This window comes from Cygnus atratus, chromosome 6, assembly GCF_013377495.2.
Source record: "Cygnus atratus isolate AKBS03 ecotype Queensland, Australia chromosome 6, CAtr_DNAZoo_HiC_assembly, whole genome shotgun sequence".
Lineage (NCBI taxonomy): Eukaryota > Metazoa > Chordata > Aves > Anseriformes > Anatidae > Cygnus > Cygnus atratus.
This window is the reverse complement of record NC_066367.1, coordinates 11,029,373-11,048,342: the sequence shown is the minus strand read 5'-3', so window position 1 is coordinate 11,048,342 and position 18,970 is coordinate 11,029,373. Positions and strand designations below refer to the sequence as shown.

The 18,970-nt window shown below is 43.4% G+C and overlaps 1 protein-coding gene across 16 annotated transcripts in view; it reads left to right on the top strand.

Annotated features, from left to right (window-relative positions):
- Positions 1–18,970, top strand: part of LOC118258970 (histone deacetylase 4) — a 251,621-nt gene that overhangs the window by 181,241 nt on the left and 51,410 nt on the right. For 10 of the 16 annotated variants that reach the window (XM_035568120.2, XM_035568146.2, XM_050711538.1 and 7 more), the window contains 3 exons: positions 2,976–3,205; positions 13,763–14,020; positions 16,147–16,333. In XM_035568120.2, the coding sequence (XP_035424013.1) occupies positions 2,976–3,205; positions 13,763–14,020; positions 16,147–16,333 (675 nt within the window). The remainder of the gene's footprint in view (positions 1–2,975; positions 3,206–13,762; positions 14,021–16,146; positions 16,334–18,970) is intronic. The other 6 variants (XM_035568171.2, XM_035568215.2, XM_035568197.2 and 3 more) reach the window with 1 other exon arrangement.

Below are 18,970 nucleotides of genomic sequence, written 5' to 3'. Positions count from 1 at the left end.
GGACAAAGGATGGTAAATTACAGACATGTTGATTTTTATTTCTTTCATTCCATTTTTAATGGAATTTTTTCAGGTGGTGAGGCCTTGGCCCAGGCTGCCCAGAGGAGCTGTGGGTGCCCCATCCCTGGCAGTGCTCAAGGCCAGTCTGGATGGGGCTGGGGGGAAGTGTTGCAAGGGGGTTGGACTCCATGATCATTAAGGTCCCTTCCAGCCCAAAGCATTCTATGATTCTATGAAGTTCTTGAGAGATGTTCATTGCTGAAACATTACAGCACTGCTGTCTGGTTTGGCTCATGTCTGATCTTACATTCAAATTCCAGGAATATATATGCGATTGTGTTAAGCTTATAAACATGTACATATGAGGAATCTGAAGCATGGAAGTATGGTGTTTAACTCGCACTCTCAGAGCCTTGAGAGTGGTTTGTACAGTTTCCACAAACCTTTATGTAGTTTCCTATTGCCTTCTTCTGTCACGGTGGTCGTGGAATGATGAGGTTGCTCAGTCATGATGTGTCTCTTCACCAGTTGCCCTTTGCCCAAGGTCTATTGATGAAGAGTCACTGGGGAAGATTTCCTCTTATCATATCACCAAAACTTTTTTCTCTGTTCATGCTGGCGTTTGCTTTAAAGCACATGTAGGGAGTGCTGTTCTGTTTCCTATGCCACCTCTCTGAAAGCTCCCATCCGCTAACAGTGTACTGTGTGTGCTTCCAAGTGTATTCCTTCTAGTCCACCTGCTACGTGTGGTGTTTTCAGAGCAAGTACAACTTGTTACAAACCAACACTTAGGAGAAATATTCACTATACAGAAGAGCAGCAACAAGAAACACACGTTCCAGATGCAGCAACTGAACCAGAGCAAGCTAACACGTGGTCTCAAAAGCCCTAAGTGGACTGGCTGCCAGACTATAGTCAGTACTTATAATTTCCTTGGAAGCAAAGTGGAGTTTATTATTATTCTGTTGGTAGCCTACAGCTCTGAAGATAGTCTCCTGACTGCTACAAAATGATCCAGCACAATGGCATGCTGTTTCAGTGCAGTTAGACATGGGAGTCTGGGGAAGGTAAGAGTCCCTACTGGACAGATGTTTGCTGGTTTTGTGAGTTTGGAACTGTTTTTGCGAAGCTAGCTTCTGGATCTTAGCTGGAGCTCAATGAATGGTTCACCTTGAGTAGAAAGCGATAATAAAATCTGAGCAGTGTGACTGTGTCCCACAGTAGAGCAGAATTCCTTACATCTGGCATTGCTCTTGCGACTGATTCCTCTGGATAACTTCTCTCACGTTGACACGTATATACGGAGTAGGAACGTGTCTCCCTGGAAAGCCTTCACAGAGGGACTTTGGTCATTCACTTGGAGGCAAGTAGTCTTCGGAGATATCCTGTAGAGATGTGTAGGATCCCTTCCTCTGCTCTCTAATTTAAACTGTGCTGTAAGGAAAATGGACCACAGCTCTCATATATTCATACACACATGCACACATATATTTTTGTATGTATGTATACACACACACATTTATAAAATACGATACCCTTTTACATGATTCTTTTCAGGAAAGCAAAGGTTGGGAGAAACTCAGTAAATTGCCACAAGAAGAGAGGCTTTTAAATGAATTGAGTTCCTCCATGTAGGGCAGTTCTGTGAATTAGTGGGACAAGCAGACAAGGTCCTGGCTGGGCCGGGAACTTCAGGTGTTTCTGAGCTGCTGCATTCAGCAGACTTCTGTGCAGCTTTTCATTTTTCAACTAAAGACCAGAAAGTGAAAGAGAGAAGAAACAACTTCCCCAGCCCTAGAATTGGGTCTCATTTTTGAATGTTACTGACCACTTGAGCAGATTTTACTGTGTTTTGTACAGTGAGGTGAAGCAAAAGAGTACTTTTATCCCAAAAGTGTGTGCAGCCTTATCCACGTTAGGGAGACAGCAGTTCACATCGGTGATGACTTTCTATCCCAAGGTGTAACTGGAAAGGCAAAGGCTTATCCTCAGCTCATCCACCCTTGGGTTTGGCTTTGTGTTGCATGTCTTCTCATCCCAGATATCTAAGAAGGTATGTCTTAAGAGAGCAGAGTAAGAACTGGCTTACCCATGAACAGCTAAAAAAAGAAGACAGTTCCTGCAGACATGCCCTTACCAGAACTCAGATAGGTATTTCACAAGGTAGTCATTCAAGAGACCCAAACTGCCAAGGGCATATGAGTAATGCCTGTCATCCCAAAATAGCCTTTATGTTTTTGTTAAGTTACTAGCATGACTATACAGGACAGTGATGGAAATAAATCTTTTTGACACCTTGTCCTCCGACTTATCTTCTTTCTCAAGACATAATGAAGCCTCGTGGCTCTCATGTTCCTGAAAGGCATTAATGTTTATCTAAGCCAAACATGGTCAGGGGTCTATCACATGGAAGTTTTCATCCCTAGTCATTTCTGCAGAGTAGGTATAGCACAGCCAAGGGCAGCCATGCTTCCCTACATGATCTAGAGGAGAGAACCAGCTTCGTCATCAACCGTCGTCCTTCAGCACGTCTGGTGAGCATCCTGTAAGGTACAACAGCTTGGTGCTGCAGGGCGGCAGTATGGGCTGGTGCTGTCCTAGAAATGAATGCACTCACTGTACCAAGGCAAGCCATTAGACTTGAGCTTCTCCTCAAAACTACCACCGTGATCTAATTCATGTCATCCACTGAACAATGGAAGGGTCCATAAGGTATTGTTGAATTTAAGAAATGAAATATTCCATAAGGTCTCTGAGTAAACAATCAAACAAAGAAATAGAAAGTATTATTCCATCCAATGGTCATTAATTGTTATCTGTTTTTTTTAAGGATGCTTCAGCTGTAAATGGCGAGGTGGCTGGTTTTAGCGTTACATATCATTGTCACCATCAGTGTTACTCAACAGTCGTTTTCTCCCTTCCTTTCTTCTTCCTTTTTTTCTTCTCTGCTGTTTTTTCCTCCATATTATCTTCAGACTGGTATCTTTCAGGACTGCCCCTCCATGCACAGTCTCTGGTTAGTGGAGAACGGGTCTCCCCTTCAATACACAAACTCCGGCAGCATCGCCCGCTGGGGCGCACGCAGTCTGCTCCCCTTCCCCAGAACGCCCAGGCCCTCCAGCAGTTAGTGATCCAGCAGCAGCACCAGCAGTTCTTGGAGAAACACAAACAGCAGTTCCAGCAGCAGCAACTGCACATCAACAAGGTAGGCACAATGCTTTTAAAGTCCTTCTTCCTCATTACGGCAACACCATTTTTAGCCAACACCATTTCATAGTTTCTTGTGCTGTAATGTATGTGGTGTGTAACTCCATAACTGATTGGCCTTCATCATTGAGCCTCTTTTTCATGATTTTGAGAAATATGTCAGCAAGGATGGGGTACGTGCATCACCACGGCGAGGATCAATACCTCTGTTGCAGGTATTGGAAAGGCAGAACAATTCAAACTTCTGACTTTCCAGTAATGCTTTTAAAAGTTGTCATTGCTTTCATTCATCCACATCTGGATCTGTGTCAGTTTTGTAGCAGAGAGCATAAAATGCTGTCAGGGAGTATGGGGAAAATACCTAATGTATATATGTTCACTTTGAACAGGAGAAGAATCAGTAATACGAATTTGAGAGAGAAAAGGTGAGGGATTTCAGGCATAACGCTAGAAAATAACTGAAAGTGAAGATATTCACATATACTGAGGCATTTTTCATTGAAATTACCTTTGGAAAGAGAAAAGCTGTTCCCATCTCCAGTCCAGATTCTTTGAACTGTGGCTCTGTGTAAAGCATTACAGATTTCAATCCATTTCTTCTCCTAAAAATGAGGACAGTATTGCTGTGCATCCTGCAGAGGTTGTTTTGAAGATTAATTAGATACGGTTCAAAAATTGCTTTGAAGAAAGAAAGTGCTATGTTTATTAACTTGTTTTCTGTAAATCACTTGGAGAACTTAGGTGAACATTGGAGAACACTGTTCATCAGCGCGCAGGTTTTGCAATTGCTGGGCAGCCAAAATGATCTGCTTGGGCATCCCAGTATTATTGCTGAAGCTGAGACAGAGCTGCTTGGAGGTGATTGCTTCAGCATACATTAAACAAGATAAAACTCTCCTGATGTTCTAGCCCATCAGAAGGTAAAACTCACCCTTTAAGGGCAAGAGATCAGATCACAAGCGGCATGGATGGAGCTATTGCATTTGACCCCAGATGAGGTTTTGTCCCAGGATTTCAGAAGGCAAAGTCTGTTAATGGACTTGGAACATAAAAGGGCTGTGAGGGAAAGGTGAAATAAATCATAATCAGTGCAATATTTTTCTGGCTCTTTGGTTTGTACTGTTTTATTTCCAGTTGTGGCTTTCTTTAAGAAACAAGTCCGGTAGTAGGCTTCAGGTTCTGGTGGACAAGTAAGATAGCAGGCGTGCCTTTCAGATTGCTGCAGTTTGATTTATGGAGGAGGTGTCTCCAAATATTTTCACTTTTCCAGTCATATGAGAAAATATAACTGCTGAGAGCCGGATGAAAAATAATAATAATAAATAAAACAACTTTCCAGTAAGGAGAAAGAGACAGCTTTAAAGAAAGACACCCCCACCCCCCCAAAACTTTGTTTACGGACTAGAGCGAAGGCAGGATGATTACACAAGTTGCTGACGTCAATCTTGTACTTCTGGATCGTGGCCACTGTGCACCGCGTGTGCCAGCCCTGGACCTCATTCAGCCCCGCACACCGGGGCGGCGGAGCTGCTGTTTCCATGGACGTTTCGCTTACCTCCCTCCAAACACACTTTGTGTAGCGAGCCTTAAAACTAGGATCGTCAGACTCGGGGCGCTAGGTAGGGTTTCTTTGTTAGGAAATAAATTTCATTTCAGCGGTTTGTTTGTTTTAGTTTTTAAGGATTTCCATTGCCAGCACTTGCAAGCGTCCAAAGACTTCACAGTGACGTCCTACCGAACTCATTCAGGCTTTCACTGAGACCTCCCAGAAGCTGCAGAGCGTGTGCGATTCGAGGAGGCTGAATTTCAGCTTTGTTAGCACTGCGATGTATCACATCCATGGGAGAGGCGGGCGGGGGGAGCGCAATTAAACCAAATGCACAGGGGCAATTTCCGTGTGTTTGATTTATATAAGCAATGAGTTAAAAGCGCTTCGGTACTAGCTCTGTATGTGTGTGGCAAATTTATCCCATGGGATAGCATCCAAGTGCTGACATGGAAGAAGGCTTTTCCCAGACACACGGATATTTTAAGACCCTTGTGTGTAAGAGAGTGAGGGCACAACTAAAAATAATGTAATAGATTGCTGCCTTTTAATTATTAGCAGAACCGACAGCACTGTCTGTTAAGGTTGTGTTGTATTATTTCCTGTAAATAGTAGGAGACTGTTTTCAGTTGCTTGTGATTTTTCCTGAATTTAAGATTTTGGCCTTAAACTTTCCTGTTAGGTGTCTACATCAGATTAAAATTTTGAGGAGATTGCAGCCAAAACAAGTCTTGTTGTTTCCAAGAAGACAGCTAAGGAAAATATGTTGTTTTTCTCCCAGTTAATAATAATAAGAATCATCTAGGGGATTTTGCTGTAGAGCCTTGGTTCCTGAGGCTTTGGAGCAGGAACTTGAAACTTGACAAATGGGGAAAAATGTGAGGAAAAAATGTGAGGACCTCTCTGTGGAAAATGAGGGGCACAGTCCTCGTCACCCGGTGCTCCTGTTGTCACCTGGTGGTGACATTTGCATTTGCTTTGAGGCGGGAAAAATAAAACACACGCTCACACCAAAAAAAAAAAAAAAAGCAGCTCCCCAAAAATAGGAACAAAAGAGACATGCATGAATAAAAAGAGCATTTTTGAAGTTGCAAAGCTGAGTGCATAAGCTAGAAAATGGGAGTAGTTAAGTTTCCCATGCAAGTCTTTTTCATCCTTTTTGGTTCAGTTTTTCATTATCAAGTGGTATTTCTTGTACAAGGCCCGGATCTCAGCGCACAGGAGAAGGGTGAGAACAAGGCTGCTTTTAGATGATGTGCTGCCTTCATTTGTTACACAAATTGGAGGGCACATAAGGAGCAACGAGTGGTTTGCTGGAAGGGGTAAAGAAGGGGCCTTAGGGCTACAGCAGCTGAACACTGCCACAGAACTGCTTTTTCCCCGCCGCAGAGGCGTGCGCTGCTGCATGGTCCTTTTGCACACTTGCACCTGACCTCTGCCTATCCCTCGTTTTCTGAATGCCCTTTGCAGGGCACGTCATGCTGAGACAGGGCTGCTAGCTGCAGAGGTGTGCTTGCACATGTAACACACGTGGTGGACAGATCAGCTGTTTGTTGTGCATGCTTTGACCATAATCTCTGCCTCGGCCACCTGTTGGATGGCTTGGAGCAGCTTCTCTCCCTTCCTGCCACCTAGTCCTCACAAATGCAGATGCAGTAATATTGATAGGGTGCTTGTGTGCTCTAGTGATGATCACGCTACAAAACCATACATGGAAATCAACAACTCCTTCAGAAGCAGGGGTTGATGCAGTAAATAAGATTCTGGGTAAGATACCAGATCACTTCTTGTTAAATGAGCTCTCTGCAACCTTTGATCTGAATGAGGCATGAGCCCTCGAAGAGTAAATACTAAACAGTCCTGCAAATAAAAGCTATACATTAACGCAGGTGCACGGGAGAGATGACCTTAAATTGCACCAGCAACACACACTCATGTCTCCCACCTTTTTTTGCATATTTAACATTCAAGCCTTGGGAATGTTGGTTTTTTTCCCATGGTCAGAGGAGCTTTGCTGGGGGCGAGGGGAATTGTTGTTTTGTTGTACAATAAATAATATGCAGCAGTCCCAGCATCATTTCATCTTCAGCGGCAATAATTCCTCTGCAGACTTCAGTCTCTTTTAAGATGCAAATGTTAGTCTTTTTTTTTTTAGTGAGAGAGAATAAACAGTGTTTTGCTGATGGATCTCGGTGGCATTGGAGGTTGGCATTTAGGGGGTATTTTGTTGCGATGGCCTTGTGGAGCCAGGGGAAGTCGGGCAGTGTTCTCTGGGTGTTTTGAGTTAAAAGAATAATTCTTCAGCATGATAGGTCTTGAAGCAGCAATTGCCTTTCTAAAGAGAAATATGCAAGTGAGATTTCCATAAATCATGTGCCAGAAAACTCAACTTTTTACCTTGCTGTAGTGAAGATGAGTGTTCTGGCTTTAGTCCACTAAATGTTTAATTCATGAAGCCTTCATAGAACAGATAATCTCCCTTTTAGTCCTGAATTGCACTGTTAAGCAGATTAACACTGAGCTTCTGTGGTCAAATTGTGGTTCTTCTGGGTAAACCCCCGTTTTAGCACACTGTGCAAAGAGTGGTGTTTCTCCTGCTGTGGCATATACATGGCAATGTACGTATGTGCCAGACTGCAGTGCCCTGACTTGTATGTGGTGCAACTGTGTTGGGTGGATACATTTTTATTAACACCTAGAATTTAACCTTGCTATTTCCTGATGTTTTCTTTTTTGGAACACATTAACTGTTTAGCCTCAAGTGACTTCTGGAGTAGCTTTTAATATATAATGTTTAATTTGTACTATTGGAAAAATACAGCATAGGTTGTATTGCACAACATTCAGATAGCGCTATTGCCCTTCAAACAGTTTAAGGGAAAACTATTTTGGCGTAGTCTTTACTCATTTATCACTCAGTTTCCCCCCACACCCCCTTCTCTTTGCTTTCAGGCTGATTGATAAAGTAACAAAATGTTTTCATCTTCTTGAAGAAATGCCATGGCTCCAGGTGGCTTCAAGCACCCACACATATCTTTGGATATAATGTGTATTGAAAAGATCTCCGGAAAACCTCGTCCAGCATTCATGCTGTGTCTGTCAATTGAATATGAAATGCAGTTCAGCAAGATGCGAGATGCTTGGGATTCATGTGCTTTGTGTATCTTTACACCTTATTACTGCATACATGCTATTAAGTGGTTTTGCCAGGAGCCATTGTTCTGTGGGGTGTTTGTAGCTACAGATCTGAAGATATGTAGACACATACCTGATATAATCAAGTCCGTAATTCCAATTCCTTGGGAGAGGGGGAAAAAGAAAACAGCCTCTGCTGATGCCAAAGTGTTTTCTTCTTGCTTCCCCTCCTTTTCCCCTCCAGGCAGTCCCTGTTCTTTGATTCACTGCAGTTCGATCGTTCCCTATCGTCTAGGCACAGAGGCGAGCATGCTCATGGTCCTTCTAGCAGGTCGGCTGCTTCAGACAGTTATTTTTTCCTGCTGTCTCATCACTTCAGGAAGAAAGAAAAAAATGAGATTTTTCTAGGCTTCAGCTGCTGCAGAACATTCTGCCAGCTCCGTGCGTGGCCTATGCCCAATTCTGCCTCTCCCCATCATTCCTTATCATCTCTGTTTTCTCTTCAGCCTATGAAAGTTAAAATTAGAATTTCCTCGTTCTGCAAGGGGTACCTCATGTGGAAAGAGTCATCCTAGATAGCCAGAAGAGCAGGCTTGTATTGCCATGTCTGAGTGATTAATTCAAGCCCTCAGCAACATGTTTTCTTTTCCAGATGCTTGTCCACATGCCTGCTCCCCTACAGGATGCGCTCTGCCTTGTGCCTGCCTTCCTTTGAGCATCCCTGCCAGCGTACCTGCTCCACACCACCTGCCTCTCACTTCTCAATTCCTATCCATATCCTTGACTCAAGAGGGACATTTTTTTGGCTGTCTGTTTCAGGATGCTTGTGAGCTGAGCCTTTATTGTCCCCTCATCTTCTATTTTTCCTCATTTTTACCAAAGCTGTTTCTCCAGCTCTTCAGAGTTGTTCTTTCTTCTCTGAGTCTGTCCTCTTTGATCTGCAGAGGGAGGAAAGGGAGGTTTCCTCTCGGTTCTGCACAGTGGTCAGGGCTGAGCCAGAGTCTTGTTCTCCCTCACTTGCCTGGTTTCTCTCTTCCTCTGCTTAGTGGGACTCTCCGTGCCACCCACCCACACTTGTGTCCCCCACAGTGCTGCTTCCAGGGGGATCAGGACTCTGCGTGGTCGATGTTACCAGTGTATGAGAGGCTGAGGCTGGCTGGGTCCCAGCTGCTAACAACTGCTATTCTGCCCCGTTCGCCAAACAGGGCAAGTCACTCCACCCTGCTGGGCATGCTCTGCACTTCCAAGGATATAAACTGGACATTTATCAACAGTAGTGTTGTCTGACCTGCCTTTCAGCATGTTCCTGTCTGCACAAAGTTTTGACCAGCTGTACTTATCTGCCAAAGTAGAATGGGCTTTTGGCGCACTGTCAAGCATGATCTCTTTGAGCTTGCACTATCTGTAGATAAACCTGGATGAGTTGTATGGAAATGTGGTGATTTATCCTGAAGTTCAAAGGTGTGTGTGGTGCTTTCAGCCTCCAGCTTGTGTCCTTTGCACAGCAGTCTGTCTAGCAACGCTGAATTTTCTGAAGGACATGACTGTTGTATGCCCTCCAGCACGTATGCCCTCTCCCAAAGGACAGTTATTTATCTTGTTTTTGAAAGCAGTCACTTCAGTGTTTCAAAATTTGTTCAGCAACCATTACCATGAGGAGCAACACCGGGGAGGTACCAGGTTCCTTTGTTGGAGTCCTAAAGTGAAAGAGAACTTGAAAATAGGTCTAACTCAAGTTATAGTGGCACCTAAAGTCACGCCCAACTTTCATCTCTGTCAGCCTTTCATTGCTGTAGGAGCTTTGTCCTTGTGCAGGACCAGAAATTTCTTCCATAACTGCTTGGCTTCTTAGGAGAAAGATTCAGAGGTGCACTGTTTGGTCGGGGATGTCCAGATGTGAAGCTTTGCTGTACAATTTCATGGAAGTTCTCCAACTCTGCACATACTTTCCAAGGAGCTCTTCAACTGTCTTTTAGAACCAAACAGGTCTCTGTGGCATGTGTTACCTAAAAAGAAAATGTGTTAATTATATCCTTCTGAGACCTTCTCAGGCGTTTTTCTGTTGGTGACTCTTCATTACTCTGTGATGAGAAAACAGACATTTTGGCATGTGTTGCAGTATCTTCAAAATTCTCAGTGTCCTAAGAATATGTGACAACAGACAAGGTACCATGTATATGTACCAAGTAGACATGTAGTAATTACCTAGTAGACAGATGCCAACTGATTCCAAATTTTACTAGCAAAGAAAAGCCCCCCTCCCCACTTTTTTTTTTCTTTATGAAACATTCCATGGGAAAATGAGTAATCCTTTCGATTTCCTTGTATTGGGATCTGACATCACTATGATCTTAGAATAATAGAATCACAGAATGGCTCGAGTTGGAAGGGACCTTAAAGATCATCTAGTTCCAGCCCCCCTGCCATGAGCAGGGATGCCACCCACTAGATCAGGTTGCCCAGGGCCTCATCCAGCTGGTTCAAAATAGTTGCATCTTCTTCGAGACAGATTTTTTTTTGTCTATGTTTTTGTTTTCCTTTTTCTTTTTTTCTCTTCTTTGAGTTTCAGAGGTAGATAAGAAACGTGGACAGCTGGTATCTAGTCTTTAATAATGTTTGTGAATCAAGCTGTATAGTTACTTCTGTACTGAAACAGTTAGCTGTCCAAGGCTAGAGGCAGTGAAAGACAGTGCCTTCCACTTTGTTTTATGGTGGCAGTATGTGATAACTAGAGGTGACAGGATTTGAAAATAGTGGAATAGGTTCATTGCAAAGGATAGTATAGAACTTGGTAAGGGAAGGAGTTATTTATGGTTTTTATGGTATTTATGGGTAATTGCTTACTATTTCAGATATATTTGTGAGCATTTAAAATGCTATCAACTTTATATTCATTGCCTTGCACGTAGATTACTGTAGATTTTCTTAACTTAATATCTTGGTTTTAACACAAGCATATAATCATAGAATTACAAAACCGGAAGATTTTCAGGAAGTATTAATAAATCTTGAATGCACATCATTGTAAATTATATGGCATACGTTCATAACAAAATACTTTCTTTACAAAACTGTCCTTTTAGAAGAATTGGGTTGCAGTAGCTAGAACAAGTGACATACCAAGAGATTCAGTTTATATTAGGACAGCAAAGTGAATGTTTGAAATGTCCATGTCATTGGCCACTTGATTTTCAGCCTTCATTGTAGCATTTTATACACGTGTTTTTCATTTAATTCTTATGTTTTTACAGGGTTGGAATAATTTAAAACTTTTAGGGAATTACACTGCTTCTCATTTCCATTAGATTTGACAATGACATTGTAAGTTATTTTCTCAGCAATTACTCACCTTGCATAGTTCATAAGTTCAAAAGGTATCAAGTTCAAAGCTTGAGACCTGCAATCCAAGCAGAAAAATGTAGGAGAAGATGGTTTATGATGATTTAATTATCTTTAAACCAGATTATATTCATCAAGCCTAAGTGAGCTTAAGGAAAACTGATTGAAGAGCTAACTTTAGCTTAACATAGTTTAGCTATCCAGTGTGTGTTACTAGTAATGCACCGGGGGAGATGGGAGTGGGGGGCAACCTCACAGAAATCCTTGAGAAGTTTTGATCACAGAATCATTTAGGTTCACAGGGAACTCCTGAGATCATCTGGTCCAACATCCCAGCTCAAGCAGGGTCACGTAGTTATTATCTTCCAGTTATTTAAAGTAGTCCCCATCTACTTCTGTGTGACGAGGAGATCTGCAGCAGTCTACTTATTACAATAGGGCCCATCTTGGTCAGCTTGCTTATCTTGACCTAAACTCTTAGCTCTTGACTAACTCCAGACCCATACCAAAGCACAGGGGTCCACGCATTCCTGCTCCTTTCTCACATAAAGGACAACTCCCCCTCCTCACCTTCCTGGCCTGTCCTTCCTAAAAATCGCATATCCCTTTATCACAGCACTCGAGTCATTTTTATTATCCCACCACATCATGGTCATGACCAGGTCATGGCCCTGTAACTGCAGACAGACTTCTCTTCCTCCTGTGTGGGCCTCATGCTGCATGCACTAGTGCAAAGGCATCTCAGAGAGGCATCCAGGTGTGCCAATTCCCCAGGACAGGCTTGAGAGCTTTCCTCACCAGGTGTTTCTGCATGCCCCTCCTTCTCATGCCTGCACTCAAAGAGATGCCACTTCAGTTTGGTGCTGTAGATTGTCGTGTCGTTTTTTCACTACAGTGGGCCCTTGGCTTGACTACCCTGTCCCCAGCTGTCTTAGCTGCTTGTTGAGGAATCACTCCCTCCCCTGTTGTTTTTAGTTTAGGTTGGCCAGCCCGTCTAGTTAGGTGGATCTCATCTCTTCCAAGCAGCTGTTGGCTCTCAAGGAGCATCCCCTGGTTGCGGAAACTCAAACACTCTTGCCAACAGCAGCTGTGCAGCCAGTTACTGATCAGTACAAAATCATTGCCTCTTATAACTGAGAGGGATGGGCTGCACTCACCATCTGTACTGGGGCTTCACGTGAACCCCACAGGGTTTTTGCCTCAAGCTAGATAAGATAAGGCCCCTCTGCATATAATGTTCCTTTCAGGAGATGAGACATCCAAAACCCAGTAATCTACAGTGCTAGAAAGCTGTAGCCCTGCGTCCTCGTCCTTGCAATCCCAGATGTTAAAAGAAGCTTTGAGCCCTGGTTTTGTGACATCTTCTGCTGTAGTTATAAACAATTTTGTGCTGTCCTTGGTGTGATACTTGCAGGCAATGAATCCTTTATATGGCCTTTGTATGCCTAAACCTGCTTAGTGTAACTTTGCTCAAGTCATGTGGCAGAACCTCTCTTCTTACATTTAGGGAAAAAAGGCTTAGTTTCAGGTTTGAGCCAATGTTCCTCAAAGAGTGAGTTACTTATAAGTAGTCAGTCCTTCTGCATGTGTTCAATAACCGTGTTTTGATTTAGCTTTATTAGATTTAAAATCAATATTGCTTTTCATACCAATGACCTAATCCTTATTAAAGCTCTGCCCTGACAGCTTTCAAAGTTCAGCAGTTTCTTTATAAGCGTATGAAACGGGTACAGTCTGAGCTCCTTTAAAGAAAGGAAATTGATTTATTTACCTCTGCTGGATTTAAAAACAGTACACATGTTTTTTTGCTCCAAATAAAAATCATAAGCAGTCTGAGACCAAGCACTGAGAATTTTATCTCACTGATATATTTCAAAAAGTTTGACTTGTGTGAATTACGGTGAAAATTATATTGTTCCCTTTTGTTTTAGCTTACACTTTCAGGGAAGCTCACTACCCCTAGTTAGGAAGGTGTGGTTAGAATGATGCTCTTCTTGCAGTTTGCTTCTGTACAGATGCTGTAAGTTTAGTGTTCTCAGTTTCTTCTTAACAAATTTCATGAGAATGCAAGTTTTGGAGGAATCTTGATGATGGTATCCCCCTTTAAACATAAAATTAATGGGGTGATTCCAGAAGAAGCTGGACAAACAATGAAGCAGAAACCCTCAGAGGATTTGTCTCTGTTACTTTTTTTCAGGATTTTAATTGCTAAATGTATTGCTGGTTGTTAAGCTGCTTGTGAATTCAAGTAGCATCCATAGGTCTGTAGGCTTAAGAGGTTCTGATTACTTTAGGGGGGAAATGAAGTGGAAACTGAAGCGCCATGATTACTTGGGACAAAGAATTTCTCTTTAACTTAATGCTGAGGCTAACCTGGTGCAAGGGTTTCCCTTGCACTGTTGTTTTGGACAGTGTTTATAAGATGGGATTCACAGTTTCTCTTCTCATGAAGCTGATTCTTTGAAGAGAACACAGTCAAATTCACCTGTAATGAGTTATGTTTTATTCATCAATTAACGTCTGGGGTGTTTTCAGATAATATCAAAACCCAATGAGCCAGCTCGCCAGCATGAAAGCCACCCGGAAGAGACAGAAGAAGAGTTACGAGAACACCAAGCCCTTTTGGAGGAGCCATACAGCGACAGAGTCGCAAGCCAAAAGGAGGCCCCAGGGCTGGCCAACATGGTGCAAGTGAAGCAAGAACCCATTGAAAGCGATGAGGAGGAAGCCGAGCCACAGCAGGAGCTGGAGTCTGGGCAGAGACAGGCTGAGCAGGAGCTGCTTTTCCGTCAGGTGAGCTCAAAATATGCTTGGGGCTCCTAGCACCGGGCTCCTTGGTGTTTGATGGAGTTTAGCAGCATCCGGAGTAAGGGGCTGAATCTATGTATTGCTATTGTGTATTAAAATCAGGACATTAGCCATCCCTCACCTCAGATATTTACAGCTGCTAGGAGTAAGTGTTAGAAATCTGTTAGTTACTGGTACAAAAACATGTCTGCAACAAACCCAAATGCCCAAAAAATAGTTCAAGATTTTACCAGCATTTTAATGGTGGATTATAATCATCATACGGGAACAAGCTACCCTTGTATGTATAGAGAGTGGGAAGGTTAGCACTAAACTAAATTGACAAATACAGCCCGAGCTTGCAGACACATAACAAAGCATAGCAGCATGTGGTCTACAGTGAGGACAAGTCCTGGTGTTTATGAGAGTGCTGTATTTAGGAGCCTCTGGGACAGGAAGGTGACAAAAAGCCTTGCAAGGAAGCAGTGAAGTTACTTTGAAAAGTAAATCCCTACATTATCACAGCGACCATTTGGGACTTGGCTTTTTGTGACCTCTTTATTGTACTCTAAGGGAGAAAAGGTAGGGGTAAACCGCCTTCTGAGTATTTGGTATGGAAAGAAATCTGCAAGTAAAGTCAGTGCCATCCTTCCCTGGAGTCACAATGTCAATTCAGAAGTCCCAGAGAAGAGAACCTGGGTCATACGCACAAAATGCAGTCAGTGTATTTGCAGCCACTCAACCACTTTCTGTTTCTTTGGGAAGACAACACATATCTTAACATTTCTGAGCACTAAATACTAGCAGAGGATTTAGTTTTATTCTGATGTCTTAAAACAAACTGACTGCCCCACAGGAGGGCTGGATAAGGGAACAGGTGACATAGTGGTTTTCTTGAAGGGGATTCCTTCTTCAGTACTGCAGATCCCAGAGATCCCAGGTGTGTTCACTTTGGACAGTAAACACCAGAGGCGTGTGGATTACAAGCAGTAAATCCAGTAACAACGCAGCATAACATAATCTCCCAGTTATGTGGCAGTCTCCCATAAAACACCATTTGTGGTAGCAGTAATGAAGGTGAGAGGGTTGTGATTCTCTTAAGGCACCAGTGCTCTACTCATCCCTGCAGCCCGTAGCACTGAGCGCCTGACTGTACCTGGAGCCTTGAGTAACCCCTGCGTGGGATCTTAAGCCAAGAACAGATTGCTGTAGCCATGCCAGGGTGTAGCTCTCTGAGCAAATCCACAGCCCTTGGCTAGGGAAGGCGGACTGGTGCCAGGCTTGCAGTTGCAGTGTCTGTGAATCAGGTGCAAATTGGTTGCTCTGTGCAGTCATTTGCATCTAGCTGCTCGCTGCTGTCTCCCCGGCACTGCGGGGCCGGCTCGCGGGCCCCACGTGAGCGTCCCTGGCTGCAGCTCAGAGCCTTCATTTCCAGTTCCTTATTGAGTGGCATGGTCTTCATAACAGCGCTGCCTTGAGGGATCAGTGCCATTGCCAACCGTGCTTGTGCAAAGTTATTTCTCTGATTTATGCAACCACATGTAGGCCTCGTTTCCTTAGTAAGAAAAAAGAAACACAACGTGACGTACTGCTAGTGATGGACCGCAGGGGTACCGTGCCTCCAAAAGTGTAGCAGTCCCACCTGAGCAGTCTTAAATATGCTATGTCCTTTGCAATTGCTTTGCCTCAGAGAGGAGAGGGAACCTCGTTAGGCTGTAGTTTGGGCATGGTGAGCTGGAACAGCCGTTCTTTCTGGTCAGGAGCCTGTCCAGCTGATGGCGTAGCTCAGCTGAAAACTCCCCCTTGTCCCAGGTCTGGTGCGTGGCTCTGCTCCATGCACCAGTGCGGTGCGGGGGGCATGGGGGCAGGAAGATGTGGCTGAATTGGGGGGACAATGGGGCTGTTTCTGCTGATGGTGCTGCCAGCGTGCACCAGCTTCAGGGCTGCGGGGTGAACATGCTGCGCTGCCTCTTGCCTGAGCTCACTCGAACAGCACAGATGTCTTCATTTGCTGCACGTTTGTGCTTGGTTATCAGGGAAATGGGTCCAAGCTTGCAGACTTTAAAAACCTTTAAAAGCCCTTCCATGAGGGCACCATGCAGACGTTCAGTAGCTGCCTCTTCTCCCCACAGCAAGCCCTCCTGTTGGAGCAGCAGCGCATTCACCAGCTGAGAAACTACCAGGCGTCACTGGAGGCAGCTGGCATGCCCGTCTCCTTCGGAGGCCATCGGCCTCTGTCCCGCGCACAGTCCTCGCCTGCCTCGGCCACCTTCCCTATGTCCGTACAGGAGCCACCCACTAAGCCAAGGTTCACGACAGGTAATGTTTTGGGGCCCTGGAAACTGAATCGGTGGGGCTGTGGTAACCGTTTTGCTTTATGTTGTGTTTTTCTTCCCTGTGTCCCTGCGAGGCCACATGTCTGGGGTCTGAATCTCAGATGTGTTTGTGGACTCTGTAATATCCTGTTGTCTTTGAGAATAGCATCAGTCATCTTATGCCCTGTTGTGCTGCCTTTTCCTTCCCTAGAGGGACAGACACCCTATAGTCCAGACAGAAAATAAACTGCAAAAATCAATAGAAACATAGCCTAGTACTTTAATTGTATATCTCCAGAAAGAAAGGACAAGTCATATGCTGTGACAAGGCTGATTTACATGCAAGGAGGAGAGAGGCAATGTTATTGAAAAAGGACAGCATGCCAAACGCAGTATCTATCGGCTGTATTTTCTGCACCTTCTCCAGTCCCTGCGCAATCTCATGCCATAAGTTATCCAGTCTGGGCTCTGTGCCAGACTACCCCTCCTTCTGCAACATAATCTCTGCCCAGGAGTCTGTGCCTATAGGTTAGGAAAAGTGAGGCGAGTTGATTATTTCAAGTTGTCAGTGTGCAGAAACAGGCTGAAGAGCGTTTTCTTACCTGGTCAGTCTTTGTCTCGAAAGAAAATTATGAGTGCAATTCTCCATTTGTCTACTGTAAGCCAGAAATGCAAAAAAGGTGTTAGTCTCCCCACAAAGTTTAAAGGTGAGGAATAAATGTTTTACTTAAGTCAGTGAGGTTGCTTAAAACCAACCTTTTTCCACCAAAATCCTTTCTGCTTATTCAGTAGCTTTAGTAAAAGTTAATTATGTGTAACTTTTCAAGTCCTATGTTAGGTGATTAGGTGGACTTATTTTGAAGTCCACCTTCTTCCCCGAATGTCAAGCTTTATTTTGTGAATGAACATTTGGCCATGTGACGTGTGCCCTGAGGAAAGGAGAAAAAAATGTTGCAATTAAGGGCAGCTCATGATTTTGTTTCTCTTTGGTTTGTTCATTTAATCTTATTTAACCCACTCCAAAAACATCATTAAAACCATCATTGTGAATTAGATTTATTTTCAGATACTGATGGTATAGTAATAGTGATGCATTGAATCTGACTTTGTTCTTCAGCTGTTAGTTGCAGGTGGGAAGCATGTGCAATCAGCTCTGTAAAAGTCCAGGTAGTACCTAATTTTTGCAAATCAGCCCTTCAAGTCTCCATCTGCTGCTAATGTTTAAACATTGAATTTTAGCAAAACTACTTTTGTAATGCAGCCAGTTACAGCATCAAGATTGTTCTAGCTTTTGGCTTTTGCCAAGGATACAAAGAAGGGTAGTCCTCTGGCTCACAGTCAAACCGGATGAAACTTGAGCATCTAATACACTTAGACCCCAAACCTTGGTGCTTTGAAAACAAGTAAGGAAGCCTGGCCCTACTTTAAGAGATTATTCATTCCTTTTTCTTTCTTCCCTTCTCCTCCTCCGCTATTTAAGTTGCCTTGTCAATCATATGCAAGACTTTGAGCATACAGTAACATTTCCTACCAGAGGATATATGTTTTACTCAGATATGTGCCTCTGAATTTCATTAAAAATTACATAAGAATGTAACAGTAGGAATGCAGATTTTGAGAACAGTGCTGCTTTGGAAACACACTGTTACAGTGTTATGATTCATTTTCCTTAGAGGAAGGGTTAAAAATAAATCATTTAAAAGGTGGAATACTGCATTGCTTTTATATAGTACTGTACATTTACTTAATCCAGAGCGATATGAAAAATGCTTCATGTGCTATACCTGTTAAACATCCTTTTTGTGCTATTTATCCATGTCCAGACTCCCAGGACCTCATTTTTCCACTGCCTTCTATCTTGTGCAGTTCTCTGTGTTTGTGCTAGGTGAATGGAGGAGGGAAAACACAATGAACTGCTGTTAATGGAGAAAGTGGTTTTTGGCATTCACTGGCAGTAGTAAAGGTGGAGAGTGTAAAGGGTGAGCTTCCTCTTGCCAGATTCATGGAAGATGGATGCATGGCAATTTTGAAGGAGGGTAAAATTCTATTTCCACCATTTTTCTTTATGCTTAGCAAACTTAAAACCTCTCCATGCTCAGGCCGTGAAACCTCTGTTTCCTTCCCTTTTTTATTTCCCAAGGAGAAGTTTTTCAGACAAGTGGAGTTCCTGTGTTCCCCACATGCATTCTTACCCAGGCAAAGCACCAGTTTAATTAACCAGCACTATTTGCTTACAGTGGCAGGAAAAAAAGAGCCTACTACTCCGGGCATGCAGGCACAGAAAGGAAGGGCAGACATCTCAGAAATTTGAGTATGTGTGCACGAGTTAGCTTGGTTCTGTTTTCTTGAAGTAGTCTACAGTGTGTCGGAGATTCTGTTTTTGGAGGTGGATACTAAAGCTTAATCACTAGGATTGAACTTTTCTTTGAAAGGCAGGAAATTAAAGCCTTGGGTATTTTTCAAAGCATGCGGTGCCGAAGTGCATCGGGCTTCTTTTTCACTAGGAGAATCCATCTGTTTGATAAGTGGCTGCGTTGGAGACTGATTCTAACACAGTTATGTGCTTTGGATTTCAGAGAGATTAAGATTTGAATTGTTTTGATCATTGTGTGAGAAGGCAGGATAAAACAAACCTTGTTCA